Here is an 18,501-nt window from a genome sequence, read left to right as displayed (position 1 = left end):
CACTTGCAAGTGATTCATTAACAAAAAATTTAAAGCAACTAGAAAATGAGTCTGTGCATATTTGGACATTATGTGCATTCATGCATATGTGTATACTTGAGTGCATGTATGCAACTGCATGTGTGCACTGGTTCATACTATCATACAGGTGAGTGAATATATGTAAAGTATTACATACCTGGATGCTGCGAAATCCTCATTTCATGAAAATTCTTTAAAGAAAAGCAATTGCTCTCTGCTAGTGAAAAATCCAGAAATCTTCTAATTCAGTGGTTTCAGTATAAATATATATTATCCTAAAATCAATGAGATGTCCAGTTGTTTGCATTCACAAAAATCAAATGCACTCATCCAAGAAAAATCCGAAGTAAAAAATTTTGATTGTTTTAGACATTTAGAATCAACGACGAACACCTATGCCACATTTTGCCATCAAGGAAATAAAGTCACTCATTGACAAAATGATCAGCCAGAAGTCAAATTGCCTCTAGAGACAAAACATCCCATATCGAGCCATTCCTTTGCAAGGCAATATTTATCCAACGATGAATTACATAGATCTACAGAATTTGATTCCACCTTCGAAGAATCAAGCTCAGCTAGCCTCTTGAATTTTGGGCACTTTAAAACTTGAATGTGTTGTTAAAATGTTGATATATAGTATGTGGACTGATTTTGTCCATATCCAATATAGCTGTATCAAAATATGTCATAATACATAATATCCATCATTTTGCAGTTTCTCACCTGGAATTTTGTTGTCTGAAATTCCAGGTTCAAATATCCTTGAATATACCATATACTAGCTTTTCACACTGCTGTCTTTAATTTAAAAACACATCAAGTGTAAGAAGAATGAGCAGTCATTTTTCACCAAATACACATTCCATACGTAGTCATGAACTGTTGGATTAACATTAATATCATTAGTTAGTACATGTACTTCCCTGTAGGACAATTTGCTAAAAATTCACATCTACCGGTAGAATGTTCCACTTGTTCATAAGAAGCCCAGTGCTTTTATCCACAGAGTCAATATACTTAGTGAACTAATCACAGAATAAAGCTATCACCTCGACGGCCTCATGAATTTTCGTACTTTTAAAATTCAGGTGTACCATGTCATTCTAGAACACATAATTCTTCATAACTGTATATCCAGCAGTGTTTCCCCTGCACTTAAATGAGCGAGGCGCCCGCCTCGCTGATATTTGCAAGCGCCTCGCTGAAATTTGTCAAAAGCACCGCCTCGCTGGGCTATATGGAACAACAAAGTATATTTACACTCATGCTAACTGAAAATTATATTTATTTCTTAGCAAATATGGCATTTTCTGTTTACATACGTATTCCCATGCTTCTGAGAACTTGATTTAGTAGTAACGGAGATACGCATGCGCGTATGCCTTAAAATAACCAGCAGTTACTATCTCCCTGTGAGTGCCTCGTTTTCGCAGTTCTGTGCCTGATTTGAAGTATAAGAGACAGAGCGAAACGAGGCAACTGTTCTTGACACCATTTAATCACGTGTCAAGAATACACTTTCTCTATCACTTCATGTTCCGAAATTCAGACCGCCTGTTGTTTGTTTTTATAGTTTACGAATATTCACTGATAAAAAAGGAGCAAATAAAGTGGACTTCGTTGATTTTATAAACTTGGAGAAGATTTTCTATTGATTTACGGGTGAGTTTTGTGAAAGCAGTAACATTGTAAAACTGGGTCACGTCAGTATTTCGCGTGGAAACCTATGCATTGAATATGAATTTCCATGACAGAATAGAACCATATAAATGAATAAACGAAGAACTGAAATTGATGATAAGTGTGATTTTCATCTCTTTAATTCCGAAGAATTCATTTAACGGAGTTTGAAGTTGTTGATTATAAATTACATCTCAAACTACGTATAACTAGTAGCGGGAGTCGCTTTGCGCTGAACGACAAGAGAGAAAACTTTTGCGGCAGTTTTATATTAGGATGAAGCGCTCCCACACGCAAAGTCAATTGACCAGTTACTTTCACAAGAATGTGAAAACGGTAAAAACAACATATTTTATCAACTTTTTGGTCAATTTAAAAATAATTCAATGCAGTAAGCCCTTTGTCTCGTTTCTTGTAAGTATTAAAGTAGTTAACTTTTTTTTTTTTTTTGAAAGTATTAGCTTTTTTTTTTTTTTTTTTGAAAGAGTATGTTCTATAAACTGAAAAGGACTAAACTGAGTGAATGCACAGACTGGAAAATAAATTTTGTCCAAACCTTTGTTATGTCATTACTGAATTTACTCCTCAAAGACAAAACAAGACAATTCAGTGCCACATAAAATGTAAAAAAAATCAGTTCTAAATACCCTAAAATGCACCAAATTGCACCTCGATTTAAAAAATTTTCCGGGGGGGCATGCCCCCGGACCCCCCTAGTATTGCTGGGATCGCGGACTGCCTACCACCTCACAGAGCTTGAAAGCCAGGGGAAACACTGTCCAGTGTCTCATTCACAAACCACATCCAACCAGTGTATGACTTCAGGCTACTGAATTCATATTAATAATATTACTTTAAAAGTTTATAAACTGCTGAGTAAATATCCTTATGACTCAGTTGATAAATATTCTTATCATTTCAAGCTGTTCTTTTTTAAAGTAAGTGTCACCTTCTTGGCTGTTACCCTCATTTCTTCCCTGTCAACCAACCACTAGTACCTGCAATTTTGACTTCAGTAATGGCTGTTGTTCAAATTCATATCCTTGAATTTTAAAATTGGCCTTTGAGAGTTGCTACCATGCTGTAGTATTCAAAAAAGCCATTTATCACACACCTGACCTCCCTGGATTTCTAAGCATATTTACTCTGTGTGTGAAAGTTACTGAAATTTTGTTTGACAGCTCGTAAAAAAGTTGGATATTATTTCGAGAGTCACATCCTTCAATGTGTCACAATAATTTATGAATCCTACTCATCTCCTGCACGCGCTTTGGTGAAAATCATCATCATGAGACACTTGCACAGTTCTAGAGTTCCAACTAATATTTTCCAATCACTTCAAGACTTCATTTGTCACCACTTGTTCATATATTTGAATAAATAAGGTACAAAAGCTGCTTGAGTAAGACCTTAAATCAAAAACACATCCTCTGTCAATTCCGTCACCTGAGATTCCAAGCAAGCTAAATCAATCCACTTTTAGTAAACAAACATCTAGTCATATGCCTCATATAACAATATGACATACAGTACTCTAACAGTAATTACTTCTGTTTATATATCTGTTCCCTAAATGGAGTGTTCACCAATTGCCGAGCTTTAAGCTGAAAAAAATGGTCAACTCTTTCTAGTAAATGTGCCATATTGGATTCCAGGTACACAAATCACCTTTGTAAAAAGACTCTGATCCTTACCTAAATCATATGTACTAGCACATCCCAAGTATATAATACTGTAATAATCACACATAGAATACTGCACTGGTATTTACAACATAAAGCTTCAAAAAACAGTCTTCCGTTTATAATAAAAGTGCCATTTTGAATCCCAGGTATATAATCCAGCTGGTGTAAAAGCTAGAGCTCTCCTAATCATGGGTCTATATACTGCGAGTTCTGTGTAGCACAGCCACATTAGTCGGCAAATACCGATCAATGATTTTGTGTGCGTAGAATCCCATGTATGTATGTCGGTGCTACTAATCAGCATTAAATGCTACTATTATTAGAAGTTATGATAAGTAGGTGGTCAATGATGTTTAATAAATACGGTATCTACTAGATAAATTTGAATAAATCTGATTATATTTAATTAAGTAGTATCTTAATATTAAAAACATATCATGCACGTTAGAATTTTATCTTACAAAAAAAAAAAAAAAATCCTTGAATTTTCAATATATATGGTAACCATAACCACCGATATAAATCCTATAATCCAATGCTGATGAAAATGTTAGAAATATATTATTATCTATAAAACTTCTCCATATTTATTCTAATACTCTAATTTCTATATATTTATTTCTAATATTCTACTTTTCGATACAAGTAAGATTCACCAGCTTATATAACTAGTACATGACTCTAAATTTAGAAAATGAGAACTCAGATACACAAAAAACTACAAAATCTCAACAAGGTTTTTAGGAACCAAGCTTTGATAATATATGGGGCATTTTAGGTCCTCAATGAAATGCATTTACATGCAATTATCAGGCAGAGGGATTAGAGAATGGGGGGGGGGGGGGGGGGCACAAAATATTTAAAATAAAACAGGGAAATAAAACAGGGTTCTACCTGACTCATCTGATTAAAATACCAAACCTGTATGAAGTTGTCTTTTTGGCTTCCATAGCAACTAAGAGATGACTATCACGGAAGCACTCAGATTACAAAGTATTATATCACAGAAAGAGATATCAAAGGCCCAAATTATCTTGTCAAAGTACAAGTTTCCACCTGTGATGTATTGCATTTCCAGACATGTAGAGCTAATGATAATTATGGTTTGAGTAGTAGTCTAGACATTAATGAGGTGACTGTTGAACATGACAATGTCAGTTATTCAATTAGAGGCAGTATTGTCACTGTTTTTAAATGAGATGCATAACCCAGGACAAAATACCTTGGAGAATAAATCCGCCCTCCTCTTCTACACACATTCACACACACACGAGAGAGAGAGAGAGAGAGAGAGAGAGAGAGAGAGAGAGAGAGAGAGAGAGATGTAAGACAAATAATGACACAGACATCAACGCGTGCCTCAAATTACAGCTAGCAGCCGTGGGGTAATGACCCCTGACCCATTATCACCATTATTGGTCACTTATCAAGTGTCCATCTCCATTAGTGGTCACCAAAGGTGTAGACAAATCTTGGGGTCGTCTGTTTGATTACAGTATTCTTAATATATCTTCATCACGAAAAAAAAAAAAAAAAAAAAAAAAACTTCTCAGTGAGATAAGCTGCAAAGCTGAATTTAAACCTGGTTTTAAACCAGGGCTGAAAAATTGTCTACCTTGGTCTTGAATTATTTGACACACATCAGTGCACTGATATATATCATGTCTATACAAGATGTATACTTTGGACTAGTCTTGGGTGAATATATTCAGGTGTGAATACCACACTTAAATCATATTACCATTCTGGTAAAAGGTTTCATGAAGTAAATTGATCCTTTTAGTTCATAACATTAAAATTCAATTGTTTTTGCTCACCAATGCAGCTAACTAGTGATCCAATCTGCAAGGAATGATGACATAAGTTATAAAACTCTCCTGAAATAAAGGTCTTATCACTGATTACATAACAAACAGGCTTATAATTCACTCTTCAATGGTTTAGTATTGCCAGTCATATATAACTATAGCCAACAAAAAAAAAATCAACTTCACTATTAGTAGAAACTGGTGCCTAGTAAATTTATATAAAATGTGTGCATTAGTACCATATAATGCTGGTACAATTATATTCCTTGGTATAAAAAGTCTGATAAACTAATAATTTGAGCCTACTGTGTAGAAACAATTTTCATGTTTCCAGTTATAATATATAGCTCTTTTTGTTTCTATGTACAATGTTAGGTCATAATGTTAAATTTGTACAATTTTACCAGTACTGAACAAAATAAAATAAAAATCAAAACAAAATAAAACATCTGAACATAAAAAATGTAAAAACATAAAAAAATCCCTTCAAAAAGTTCCAATGAAACACTGAACTGGGTAAGGTATACTCACTCAAATTAGCAATCATATCCGTCCCAAACTTCATTTTGCTGACTGTTCCCAAAGTTGTCATTGGCGGAGCAGCAGCAGCAGAACACACGTGTCACTTAGAAATCCCAATTACAGCAGTGTCAGTGCAGAGAAATATGTAAATATAGGTTGACTATCACATACTGTAAAACAGCTGTCAAATCTTCTTCAATGGCATGTTAACAGCATGACGATTTGTCTTTCATACTACGTAAAAGAGATGTCCCCAAACAAGTTCATACTAGTACCCTTGATGCTAGCGCTCAGTCAACAGTGATGGTAGAAGATGACACTGATGATTACTGGGAATTTCTTGGAATGAGGGTAATTTGAGAAGTGGTTTAGTTTTGCTTTAAGCTAATTTTGTGTTCCCTTGAGTGACTGATCATCGGGTTTTCTTTTTTTTCCTGTCTTTTCTTAAAGCTAATTCAGACTCCTGTTTAGAACCAATGTCCACTGGAGTTGTGTTCAGTTGAAATGAGCTCCTCTATTTGCCTTCCCTTAGGCTTCAGGTGATTGTTCTATTTGTCATAATATTGGATTTTTTATCAATAAGAAGTCAGCCACTAATACAATAAAATAGTGAATTGTTCACTTATAAATGTCTCAGTGTAGGTTCCCCCAAGCCCGAGGTGAATCTTATCTTCTTTTTTCGTATCATCAAATTTGATTTTTTCAATGAAATACATCAGGCACCATAAATTGAAATTTCAGCTTCCAATATTAAATTAACACACATGGGTTAATGAGAGTTCCCTCGGGGCTTGGATATATCAATGCTCATCATGAGTTGTTCCTTTTTACACAATGTCAGTAAATAAAGTTTATAGTGCCAACCAAGTCATGCTCTGTATAGCATCATGGATATTTCTATTCATATCCGATTATTCATCTCATTTGATCTTTTTTATGAGAAATAATCAACATTTTTCTCTTTGTCTTTTCTGCACCTGTTCATTTCCTCCTTTGTATAAAATCATAATGGTTATAAAAAGCTGACTCCGTTTCAGACATCATACTTCTGCTATAATTATGTATGATGACAGTAAATCTGGACATAAATTATGAATCCAATTAGTGCAAAGCCAGCCAGTCACCATTTGTGTGAGATTTGTTCCACCCAGGTAACAGATTTGTAACTGACACCTGAAATCTACGTGCAAAATCTGTAATATATCACCATGTCTATTTCATCATGGAGGGGAGACCATGTTGAAATATAACAATCATTCACAGCCACCTGAAAATGTTTAAACATGGAGATACAATCAAATGTTTGCCATATTTGATTGCATTAAACAGTCTTTTTTAATCCTAAATCCTCCTCTCTTCTGTCTTAGGAAGCCTTTTTGTGATTTTGACATCAAATAATTTCCACTTTAATTTCCAGTTCAGCTCAATTTCCCTGCTCATACATGCCCTTTGAACAATACCATATAATCATATATGTATAATATGAAACAACCAGCATCATCATCTTTGATAACATTGCATGGTGACGTGTCTATCATCCAATTGCATTGCAATTTAGACTTTCTCAAATTCCATGAACTTGCAGACTACTAGTAATGAAGAGAAGTAACTGCAAGTAGACAGCAGTACATGTGACAGATTTTTTTTTCAAAAATGTACTTCCCTTTTATTGTTGGTTTTCTAATAATTCGACCATGAAATTGTTGTCAGTGAGATATCCCTTCTGTTTACCAATCAGTAATTCTGCAAAGATCTGAATTCCTACCAAAGTGAGATCAAATTCTTCTTAGGTGTGTTCTTCTTCAAAGTTCTGTCTTAGCACTCCTCATATTATCATCAGGTGTGGTATAATATTGCTTCATCTCCATCAAAAATGTAACACGTCATTTGCAACCATATTCAGCTCTATACACACGGCCACGAGCAAACAATTTTATGCAAGATTTGACATGAATCTCTTCAATTGCCATAGAGTCTATACACTATAAAGAATACTCCAAAATATCACAATATATGACATTGTCAGCAGTATGCTGTAGTTGACTATGATGTGTCAAGTTCACCCATATTATTACTGGGTTGAGATCATCTGGTGAGATGTTTTTGCCAATGTGTCCTATTTCCCCATGATTTACCCCTGTACCTCGTAAAAAATCGAACAACGAAACGTTCTGTCAGCTATTTGTCCAACTAGAAATAAACAGCTGCCTGAGTCACTCCTGAGCTTGCAGGGATCTTTTCTCCATTTCAGAATCTTCCCTTGCGTACATCTTCAGCTTCCAAACTGCTGCATTTGCTAAATAATTATACATGAATTTTGCATCATGCTGGTAGTTTTATAAAATGGTTTTATATCTAAAGTCTGGTCGCGTTCAATCAGTTTTAACAAAGCACATTTCAGCACTTGAGCTGAGGTAGTATTGGTTAAGGATGACTGCCCCACACTACTTAATCCCCATATGATGCTGACCGATGGTCACTATACTGACCACTAAATGCGGAGATTACAGACTGATTACATGACAGGCACAGGTACATGTAAGCAGGGGGGATTACAATCTATTTCCTTTCTCCATCTTAGAGTTAGGACTAAAAGCTTTTTGTTAAAACTGACTAAATGTGGCCATTCAGAATGCTCACAACAGACAGGCAGGCAAATAGATACACCTGCATTTCTGCAGATAAAAGGAACAACTGACTATACATCCCTTAATGTCATTAATTTTGCAAAGAATTTTTGATCCTACTTTTAAAAATTGACTCTCATCAATATGACTCTTTAATTTTCAGCATTCTCATAACACTCACAACTTGCACTGGATGAAATACAGGCATATGACATGCAAACCTGTCACTTGTCAGATGACACCTGCTTTGTTTTTTAAATAGCAAAAATTTCCAAAGTGATTATTTGTCATAAAAACAATCCAAACTTGGCATAAAATAGATGGCCGTCCGTCAAGGGTATGTCGCTGCCCTTATATTTTTGTTTCAAAACTATGCGATATAATCTTTATTCACAGCCTCAGTTCTTGTTCCTGGCACAGAGTACTAAAGGGGACCTGTCCTCTCACATATGTTCTAAGCTTGAACCTTGAATTTTATCACCTAATGATGTGTTCTTTGGCACTAGCAATCATCCTAACCCACAGTATGCATTCTTAATACAATTTGCACCAGTAAAACAATACTCCAGTCTAGCCCACGGTAATTCTCTTACTGTGATCCCTAAATCTCAAGCTGAAAGTTTAAATTTTCTCCAGCACACTTTAAGTTATATACTAGGATGTCCACAAACACTATAGCTCAGAGTGGTAATCTTTTCAACAACTTCACGGAAATGAGGAAACCAGACAACACCCTCTGCTTCTCCTTGGGTTGTGATCTTCATTTATGACAAAAAAATCCTAGAAAAAAAAAATTACCCTCCACCTTAACTCCACCTTCAATTATTTCTTGCTTACAAGCTCTTGGAAATAATCCTCCTGCTACAAGTACAACTAGTAAGCAGTAAAACTGTATTCTACGGATTATAAACCACATGTGTTCTTCTGAGAGTGTTAACATCCCTTTGCTGATAAAAGTACAGAAAAAATACAATGCTTACTAGTACATTGTACACCAATCGATCTGGGTCCCACAAGGAAAAGTCTCTCAATAGTAACTGCTCAGAGTAACCTGATTATATTATCTAGTAGAACATCAACCATTACAAAGCTCCGTTTTTTTTTTAAACATCCGAGGAAGTTCAAAACTACAAAAACTCAAAATAGCCTCCTGAAATACTTCTTGGGAATATGGCAGTCTGAAATAGTCTTTTGAAATATAGTCCTTGGAACCATACATGTGGTCCTCTAAAAAGTACAGCAATATAATACTATGAAATAGACCCACAGATTAGTCCTTTCTAAATTATACTGTTGTCCATTGAAATTGTCTTCCAAAAACAGTCCTTTCAAACAGACCCACACAACAGTCCCTTAAATGCTGCAGTCCACCATCTTCAGAAGAAAATCCAAAGAAGTAGTCCTCTCCCTGATATAGTCATCCTGGCTAGATCCCTTTTTAAGAAGAAACTGTCCGAATCCAAAATAGCCTCCAGTGACAAATGTCCCAACGAGCTTTCCATATCTCTGTACTAGACTAGCAAAGTATCTGATAATGTTAATAACAAATTACCCAACTGCCAAAAGCATTAAGTGCGCCACACGTTGATGATCATCTGAAGACGCATTTCCATTTAGGCTGTACCAAAGGATGCACTTCCATTTAATTTGTACCAAAGACGGTATTACATTTAAGATGTACCAAAAGACACATTTCCACGAATTAACAGCTGTTGCAAAAAGGGCACTGCCATTTCAATTGTACCAAAAGAACATTTCCATTTACTAGAAAACTCTACCAAAAAGTGCTACTCCAATGAAGTTAGTATAGTTTAACCTAGAACTTGTCATTTCGGCAGACCTCTTGATGGATTTCTAACCACAAACGAAGCCAGTCTAATCCATATGTTGCCCCACTGTCAGTAAGTAAGGTTTTGCTTCAGAATCTATGCCATAAGAGTACAGTAACTTACTATCATGGCTACAAATCTTTATCTAACACGTGAGGTTTACTAAGATGTTATTAATTCACCCTGTAACATTTTGACTGGAAACTTGCCCTAAAGTTTTTTTTTTCCTTTGGTCTAATCGTAACATTTTTTTCTCTAATTAGTGTTCTTTATCTTGGTCTGTATGTCATCATACCAATGACAGTCAATTTCAGCTGTGGTGTTCAAAATTCAGGCAGTAATTGCCTTTTACCAGTGTTTCTTATTCCAAAGAGAGGAGATGCTTATCTATGACTGTACTAACACGATGATTATTGGAAAGTATTAACGTAAAAAAGTCTGTAATTTGTCCCCAAGTGTATTTTAAGCTCCAGCATTGGAATAACTATCCGTGTTCTTCAGAGTGGTGGTCATAATGACGTTCAACTTTAAGGGTGTTACTTTGCCAAGTTTGGACATGTTTAGTTCTGTTTTAAACTTTAGATACAGTAGTCGCAGTACATAATCCTTGACCCAGGCTGTGTGGACCAAATGAGAATTTGGGTGGATTAATTGAGGGATTAGACAGGCATTGTATCTCTCTCTCTCCCCCCCCCCCCCCCCCCCCCGGCAAAAATAAATAAATAAATAAAAAATTCCAGGCTTTACAAGCAACCTTTTTTCCTTCTTCCTTCTCCTTTTTTTGACAAAACTGGCCTGAATATTTCCTCAGTCTACCTCCATCGCTGAATCAACATCTTAAAGTAGCTGAAGCTTATCTTGAATTAAGCCTGAGGAACATGAGGGTGTGAACACTCCTGTTAGCCTGTTAGAAGACAATAAATTCCCTTTACTAAATATCCCCAAGGCTGCCTTAGTGCTATAATTTACTATGCACCTGAAATCCCCAATGCTGATATTTTACAGCAACCTGAGGTACAATAAGAGCTCATTCCCAATGGAACTGTCATTCTACATAGATCAATCCAACTCTGTAGGGACTCTTGCTGAATGCAATCAGTTTAACAGATTAGCACGCCTCCCCTTGTTTCCAATGTACTCAGATAATCACCTGCTTTTCAGTATTCTGTATATTAATTTTATCACTTTTGTTGTCTGAACACTAACATTACTCTTCCAACTTGATCATCTCAAAGAATAACAAAATATCATCATCCTGTTCTCCCTGGTTCTTTTTTAAATGTGCGGCATAATATACACTGCTTTTCAATCCAAAGATAATATACTGGGATGAAGGTGGATTGCAATCGAGCTGAGGCAGCTCCAGCCAGCCTCTCCACCAAACAACCTTCCATACATACAGTAACTATAGCTGTATAATAAAATCAAGTCAACCATTCGGCATCCATAAAATAAAAGGTCTTTCAAGAAAATCCCAAGTGGCCAACTGTCTAGGCTGAGTGTCTAATAAATTCTGTGGCTGCTAATCAATGAGTATCCTGTACCTGAATCTAGAGGAGTACTAGTAAGATTCCGCATCAAACACGAACCCCTTACTCGGTAAATATAACCCTGCCTATCTTATATCCTATACATCCCTCCTTCACCATTGCTATGACAGAGAATGAGAATCTCACATCCTATTTATTTACATAGTGCCATACTTTTCTATAGCAAGCATACCTCTTCTTCTAAGCACAAAGACTGGGAAAGCACAGGTGACTTAACTCAGGCATGAAACGGACATTTATATATATAAATTTATCAATGCAAATTATAAGAATGTCTAATGTCATGGTAAGATGCAACCTTATTATTATCACGAGACAAGATAAATAATCCCTCACCCATTAAATAGATAAATAAAACTGCAATTAGAAGAAGAAATTAAAGGGATAATAACTCTTCATATGAGATCTATATTTCACAATAAAAACATTGTGAACATCTCATAGAAATATAATGTATTCTGTTGTATAAGAAAAACGACAGTTATAGCTATTATTCTGATATCTGAGCTTGTCTTTAGACCACATGACCTCCATTGATACCTATACTCTGTTATAATCTCTTAAGAGATTATAACAAAAAAACAAACTTTTTAGAAAAAAAACCAGGGACTAACTTTGAATGTAAAAATGGATTTATTAACCATTGGTAAGTATGGAAAAATTGTTGTTCACTCCACGAAGATTCATTTTTTGGCCAAAACGAAGAGTTATTATCCCTTAAATATGGAAAAACATTTATCACCTAAATCGTAAATGAAAAAACCTATCACTTCATTCGGCAAATGGGAATTGGACCTAAACAAATGCTAAAGTCTACAAGTCTTCTCATTTAAAATCAGGTTACAAAAGTGTCTTCTCATTTGACAGCTTTCATACTGTAATAAAACTTATCAACTTCCCCTTATAGAAAATGTGACAAATAATCATGGTATTCAAATGACTTGTCCTTTGAAATAAAAGAGCGCACTATACAAATGGAAAAAATGAAAATTGTATTATAATAAGTTATATTATTTTTTGTCATTTACACTAAATTTAGAATAAACACAGACCTGTACATTATTTTTTTATGTGCACCCCCACCTTCTGTTCTTTGCCTCCAAGTGGATTTACGGTATTACCTGATCATGTTATCAAGTACCACATATCAACAATAACACTGCTCCCTTTTGTCACACCTGAGGAAGTTCAAAACTACAAAAACACAAAATAAATGCTCAACACACCTTTGGCGAAACCCTGCAGTCAAAGTTGTTTGTGTTTTGAACTCAAAATCAAACATCGCAACATCCATGCACAGATAGAAGTGTCATTATAATTCAGACCTATTTTTCGTCACAGCTCAGGCGTTGTTTAGGTGGAAATACAAAACACACCCACATATATACCTGACAACACTTTGCTCCTTCCTTGTTTTACCTGAAAAGGGGGGTTGCTAGTACTCATTTCATTTGTCCTACATTAACAAAGAAGAAGGAGTAATGTTAAACCTGTACCTATAATGTCATAATATTATATTGAGAACTTAAAGAGCACACCTGAAGGTGATCCTATTAAATGACACTGTAGATATGTAATGTGCGTTGCTATGGAGACGTAAACACGACACTGTATAAATACAACAATTGAAATGCCCTCCTTTCTTGGTAGCTCAGGTAGTGTAAATACCCCCGACAATCAAGTCAATATAATGTATCTTGGTGACTTTTTGTACAGCCTACAGGTATATATATCACCTTACAGGTATTTTTTGGCAAAGTCTCATCACCAAAATCTTACCTACAAAAATCACGATTGAAATATACAGAATATCTTGACTTGTTTAAAGTTTACTGATGTACTAATAAAAGTTAATCAACAAGTCTGAAGCCAAAAATCAACAGTTATACCTACAAGTATCATATCTATCCAGGAATTTATATTAAAAAATTATGGAAGTATATAAATTAGTGTAGTATGTAACATTTCTTGATCTAAAAGTCAATCAACAAGTTGTAACTAAAAAAAATAATTTGATCCCCCCCCTCTCTAAAATTCACCACCTCTGAACATTGAAAATTTGATTACTAGTAGTACTAGTACTTAGTACATATATTCAATCCAATACTCCAATACATGGGTACTAGTAAAGTTCTTACATGTGAATTGATAAAAAATACACCTGTGCAGCCCATTTTATCTTTCAACTATATAGATGTGGACACTGAATGTAAATATATAATAATAAAATGACATCAGAGTTTGATCAAAACTTCATATATAGCAGAAAGGTGTACCAGCTCACCAGCCTGCACAAGTTACCTTGGGGCACTGAATATCATTAAAATAAATGTCTCCTTTTAAATAGAAATCTACTGCGTACATGCCAGTTTTAATGTCATTTATGTATGCAGACATTACAGGTAAATATTCCACCTACTATTAATATCAGAAAGAAAATTCCATATCACACTAAGATAAGGCGATTCTTATGTAAAATGTGCAATTATACCGACACATAGTCACCAGACCAATTTCATTATCTCATATTAATCCTGAGGAAATGTGTATCATATTGCTTCATACTTTGGTCAGCTGAAGGTTTGAAAACACCAACTTGAAGATCAATACGTCCACAGTGTAGACAAAAGGATTACACTGATAAAAACCTCCATTAATTTCACTTAAACTGTTCAATCACTGCCAGACCACAGAGTAATGCAGACAAACCCAATATAAGATACATGCTGGATGAGATCAAATCTCTTCATGCTGTTAGTGTGTGTCAGACAATACTACCAGTAACTTCAGCCAAGAAAAGAATTGTGTAACTGGCATACTAACATACTAGTAAGAAACTGAGTGATTTGTCCACCAGCAAAATGTACCCCCCTTCCTTTATTCAACAACCCATCCCAAACACCCACACCCACCTTAAGTAACCTCCTGACTTATCAGATATTAAAATCACAAAATTCTAATCTACTACTTAAAAGCAATCATCCAAACCATTTCTTGTATACCAGTAAATATACATAGACCTTAAAGCACCAATGTGAACAAAGAGGAAGCAACTATGTGTGGACCCCTCCAGACAATCTAGGCCGATATATCAGCCAAGATGATTATGAACAACATGTGTCAGAGACAGAAACAAGTCCCTGCAGTAATGTGTGTCCCATTAACTTGTTTGCTGCAGAAGTCAGAAGAAAGAGTCAATTAGGTGAAATACTACAGTAATGACACTGCCCAGTGTAGATGGGGCTTAAGCTGGGGGGGGGGGGGGGGGGGGGCATGAGACGCCATCCCCCACCCCCACCCCACAGTTCCACCATGGATAGGTCACTTGCCAAACAATGAGAATAAACTTAAGATGGATGATAGTACATAGTAGTCCATATATCTTAAGTGTAAAATGGATACTCCCAAATCAATCCTATGCCATTATGTAACTGACCAATATGAAATCACCCTATCTGTACTAAGTACAATGTATGGTACCACCTTTATAAATTGCCTTTAGATAGGGAGTAACATTAAACCACCAGTAAGTTGATATGATAGAATTTAAGACGTCTTATTTTGACCATTGGCCGTACAATCTTATTCTTCCGTACAGAAACACAAATTAATCCCAAGTTTAAAGCTATACTCCACTCTTTTATTCTTTCATGCAAATACAGGACAGTGCTTCAATTAAGCTTATTCACATACTATAATGATTATTATTACGTTTTTTATCATAAAATATTAATTTTACTTTTGGCGTAAAAATGAGAAAATCTTGAATCAAATGAATGAAAGTTGAACACGATAACATTAGTCGATGTTAGCACTCTTCAAAAGCGTATCTGAAAATAAAATTTCCACTTGGGTTATTCCTTTAGATCTTATTATTATTTCGCACATAACTAAAAACTTACCTGTTCTGCCTTGTACTCAGTTACGGTTTTGTTCTTACTTCGGCAAGGTAGCCGCCAACTTCTACCATCTTGAGGATATATGTCACTTTTTCGGTTGTTTATAGATGTCGTACCAAGACGAGCTTTGTTATTCTTCAGTTTTTATTTGATGCGCGTTTCTTGGAAAAGCGCCATCTGTTGGGGTGTTGTCGCTAAGGGCGCTGTGAAAATGTCTGACTGAAAATTATTTTCGTCTTTCTTTTTGTGTTATAAAGGTTGTCGTTTAATTATTAGGAGATGGCTCAAGTAGCTCAACCACCAGCTCCAGAAACAGAGTCTAATAATACGTACATTATAAGGCCGAATTTTCAGCACAAGTAAGTACATTGTGGGTGGACGAGATGTAACTTGTAAACAGCACAACATACATCAACTCGATGGTGTTGGGGGTACTCCACGGTTTCAATGTCTGAAAGATGAAAGAAGAGTATTTTAAAGCGAGATGAAATCGACCTTATTAGATATACAGACATTTTTCATAAATGTTGTGACTCGTAGCTTCCATAAACTTTCAGAACATCTCTGAATCGGAGTATACTTTGTGTTAAACTATTCGTGGCGTTAACGTTATTTCAGTGAGTGGGTACAAATATTACATATGTTGCCATCTAGTTTTATTTTTTATCATGTTCCTTGAGCAGATTCACCTTGAGAAATTTTATAAATTCACAAAACAAGACAAAAATCATGGGATCAATTTAAATATATATAAAAATTAATTTTTTCCAGAAATAACTCATACTGTACATCTTTTTTGATGAATCACTATATTTTTTCTAGATTTCGACCTGTGATAGTCAAAGAATGCATCCATGGTGTTCTCAATGAACAGCTGGCAGGCAAAAGTTACGATGCTGAAGAAGTAACAAGTCTCACCAAATTAATATCAGATGACATAAGGAATAAAATCAAAGGTAAAAATTTTAGAAATGTTCATTTCTCAATTTAAGACATTTGCATCCATCTCCTTACATCAGTTTATCAAGTATCTGGTATTGATCAGGATCCATAGATACCAAATCCTTTTTACACAAACTTGGTTTGTTTTCCTCAGTCGGAAAAAAGTTTTAAATAGAATTATTTTGTTTATGATATAGTTGGTTATATAGTTAAATAATTGGTACTCCTAACACCAGTGCATTTAAGTCCTCAAACAATGTAATAGTTGCTTGAACATTTATTTATACCCTATCAAATCAATATTGCACACTACAATTTTTTGACCAAAAAACAAAACTGTAGATTTTCCAGGTTCTGAAGGAGGGGAACATTTCAAACTTGTTACAACAGTTCTCTTTTCATGACAAATACTAGTTAACCCCACCCCCACCCCCACCCCCACCCTCCACCCCCACCCCCACCCCCATCCTCCACCCCCACCCCCACCCCCATCCTCCAGGCCCACCTGTGGAATTGGAATCTTAAATAATTTTTGCAATATCTATTTCAGACATGGGCTATGACAGATACAAGTTTATTGTACAGGTGGTGATAGGTGAACAGAGAGGAGAGGGAGTCAAGTATGTATAAAGATATCAATGCAATTTTTGTATGGCAAAGCACCTGATGACATTAAGGTGGAGTAACTGGTATCAAAAATGCGGGATCAAATCAGATTTTGAATGTAAATTAAGTTTCTTTACTTTTGCCCACTATTAATATCATCCTATTTCTTTAAAACAGTTGTCCTTTAGTGTGTGTGTGTGTGTGTGTGTGTGTGTGTGTGTATGTGTGTGTGTGAGTGAGTGTGTGTGTATGTGTTTGTGAGTATGAGTGCGTGTGTGTGTGTTTGTGAGTGAGTATGAGTGCGTGTGCGTGTGTTTGTGAGTGAGTATGAGTGCGTGTGTGTGTGTGGGGGGGGGGGGGGGGGAGAGTTTGCTTAACAACACCAAAATGCTGTTCACTGAATTTTTAATGAAATTAATCATCTGTCTGGTCTCTTCCAGAATGGGTTGTAGGTGTCTATGGGACTCGGACACTGATAATTACGCACAGGACATATTTATGAATGTAAGTCTCTGCATGACTAAGTGCTCTCCATAAAAGCCAATTAATAAGTTTCTGTACAAAATGGTTTCAGCTTTTTATGGTTGATGTTATTACTTACTAATTATGATCTCTAATTTAATCTTTTGGCCTACCCCTTAAAAGGTGGTGCACTATAAGTCTTTGCTGCCACTTAAAAAGGCATTTTTGATTGGACAATGTCAGCACATTGGTAAAATTGTTTTGCATTTCCAGTAAAATTCAAAGGAATAACTATTATATAAGCCAATACCCTTAACCATTAAACATTTATTTCATTTATTTGATTTCAGGATTCCTTGTTCTGTGTAGCAGCAGTGTTTGGAGTATTTTATTATTGAAGGCCCACAGTTTCCATCATTGTGAAAGACAATGTGTATTTCCCACTTTGTAACTATGTTAACACTCATGGATGCCGTCCACGAATAAGATGCATGTACTTATCCAAGAAATTAGGAATTTTATAACGCAATAGCCGTTTCATTTTACATCTGTTCAAAGGATTCCATTTAGAGTTGCTGGGCATGAAACTGGTCATATTTTTTGAAAGACATGTTTACTTCTTTATGCACTAAATTACAGATATTTATGTTGCCAAGTTATGTAAAGTCAACTTTTTTTCTTATTAACATTTATTTTTATGAACAGAAAAGAGAATTCCACAAGGGCAGAAAAAAAAAACAAGTTATATGTTTGCAAAATAAAAAAGGTTCATCTAGAATAATTTGTACAAATATGTAATTTTTTTTTAAAATTAAATACTTATTATTCAGAGTATTTCTGGTTGTTGATGCAATGTATTTAAATGCT

General features: G+C 35.3%; 2 protein-coding genes across 6 annotated transcripts in view; one reads left to right on the top strand and one right to left on the bottom strand.

Moving 5' to 3' along the window:
- The window catches only part of LOC106168084 (guanine nucleotide exchange factor DBS), a 53,519-nt gene extending 37,779 nt beyond the window's left edge, over positions 1-15,740 (bottom strand). For 2 of the 5 annotated variants that reach the window (XM_086998241.1, XM_086998243.1), the window contains exon 1: positions 5,729-8,015. In XM_086998241.1, coding sequence (XP_086854367.1) covers positions 5,729-5,789 — 61 coding nt within the window. In that variant the 5' untranslated portion in view covers positions 5,790-8,015. Of the gene's footprint in view, positions 1-178; positions 399-5,728; positions 8,016-12,951; positions 12,977-15,627 lie in introns of those variants that run through there. The other 3 variants (XM_086998244.1, XM_086998245.1, XM_086998242.1) reach the window with 3 other exon arrangements.
- Positions 15,741-15,791: 51 nt separating this feature from the next.
- Positions 15,792-18,468, top strand: LOC106168087 (dynein light chain Tctex-type protein 2B-like). Its single transcript, XM_013547027.2, has 5 exons — positions 15,792-15,983; positions 16,447-16,580; positions 17,117-17,186; positions 17,613-17,676; positions 17,985-18,468. The coding sequence occupies exons 1-5, from the start codon at positions 15,904-15,906 to the stop codon at positions 18,030-18,032; spliced, it is 396 nt and encodes a 131-aa protein (XP_013402481.2). The 5' UTR covers positions 15,792-15,903; the 3' UTR covers positions 18,033-18,468.
- Positions 18,469-18,501: the final 33 nt, after the last annotated feature.

This window comes from Lingula anatina, chromosome 10, assembly GCF_051362555.1.
Source record: "Lingula anatina isolate TDL-2025a chromosome 10, LinAna3.0, whole genome shotgun sequence".
In the NCBI taxonomy this organism is placed as follows: Eukaryota; Metazoa; Brachiopoda; class Lingulata; order Lingulida; family Lingulidae; genus Lingula; species Lingula anatina.
The sequence above is the reverse complement of the archived record's forward strand: the minus strand, read 5'-3'. Positions and strand labels throughout refer to the sequence as shown.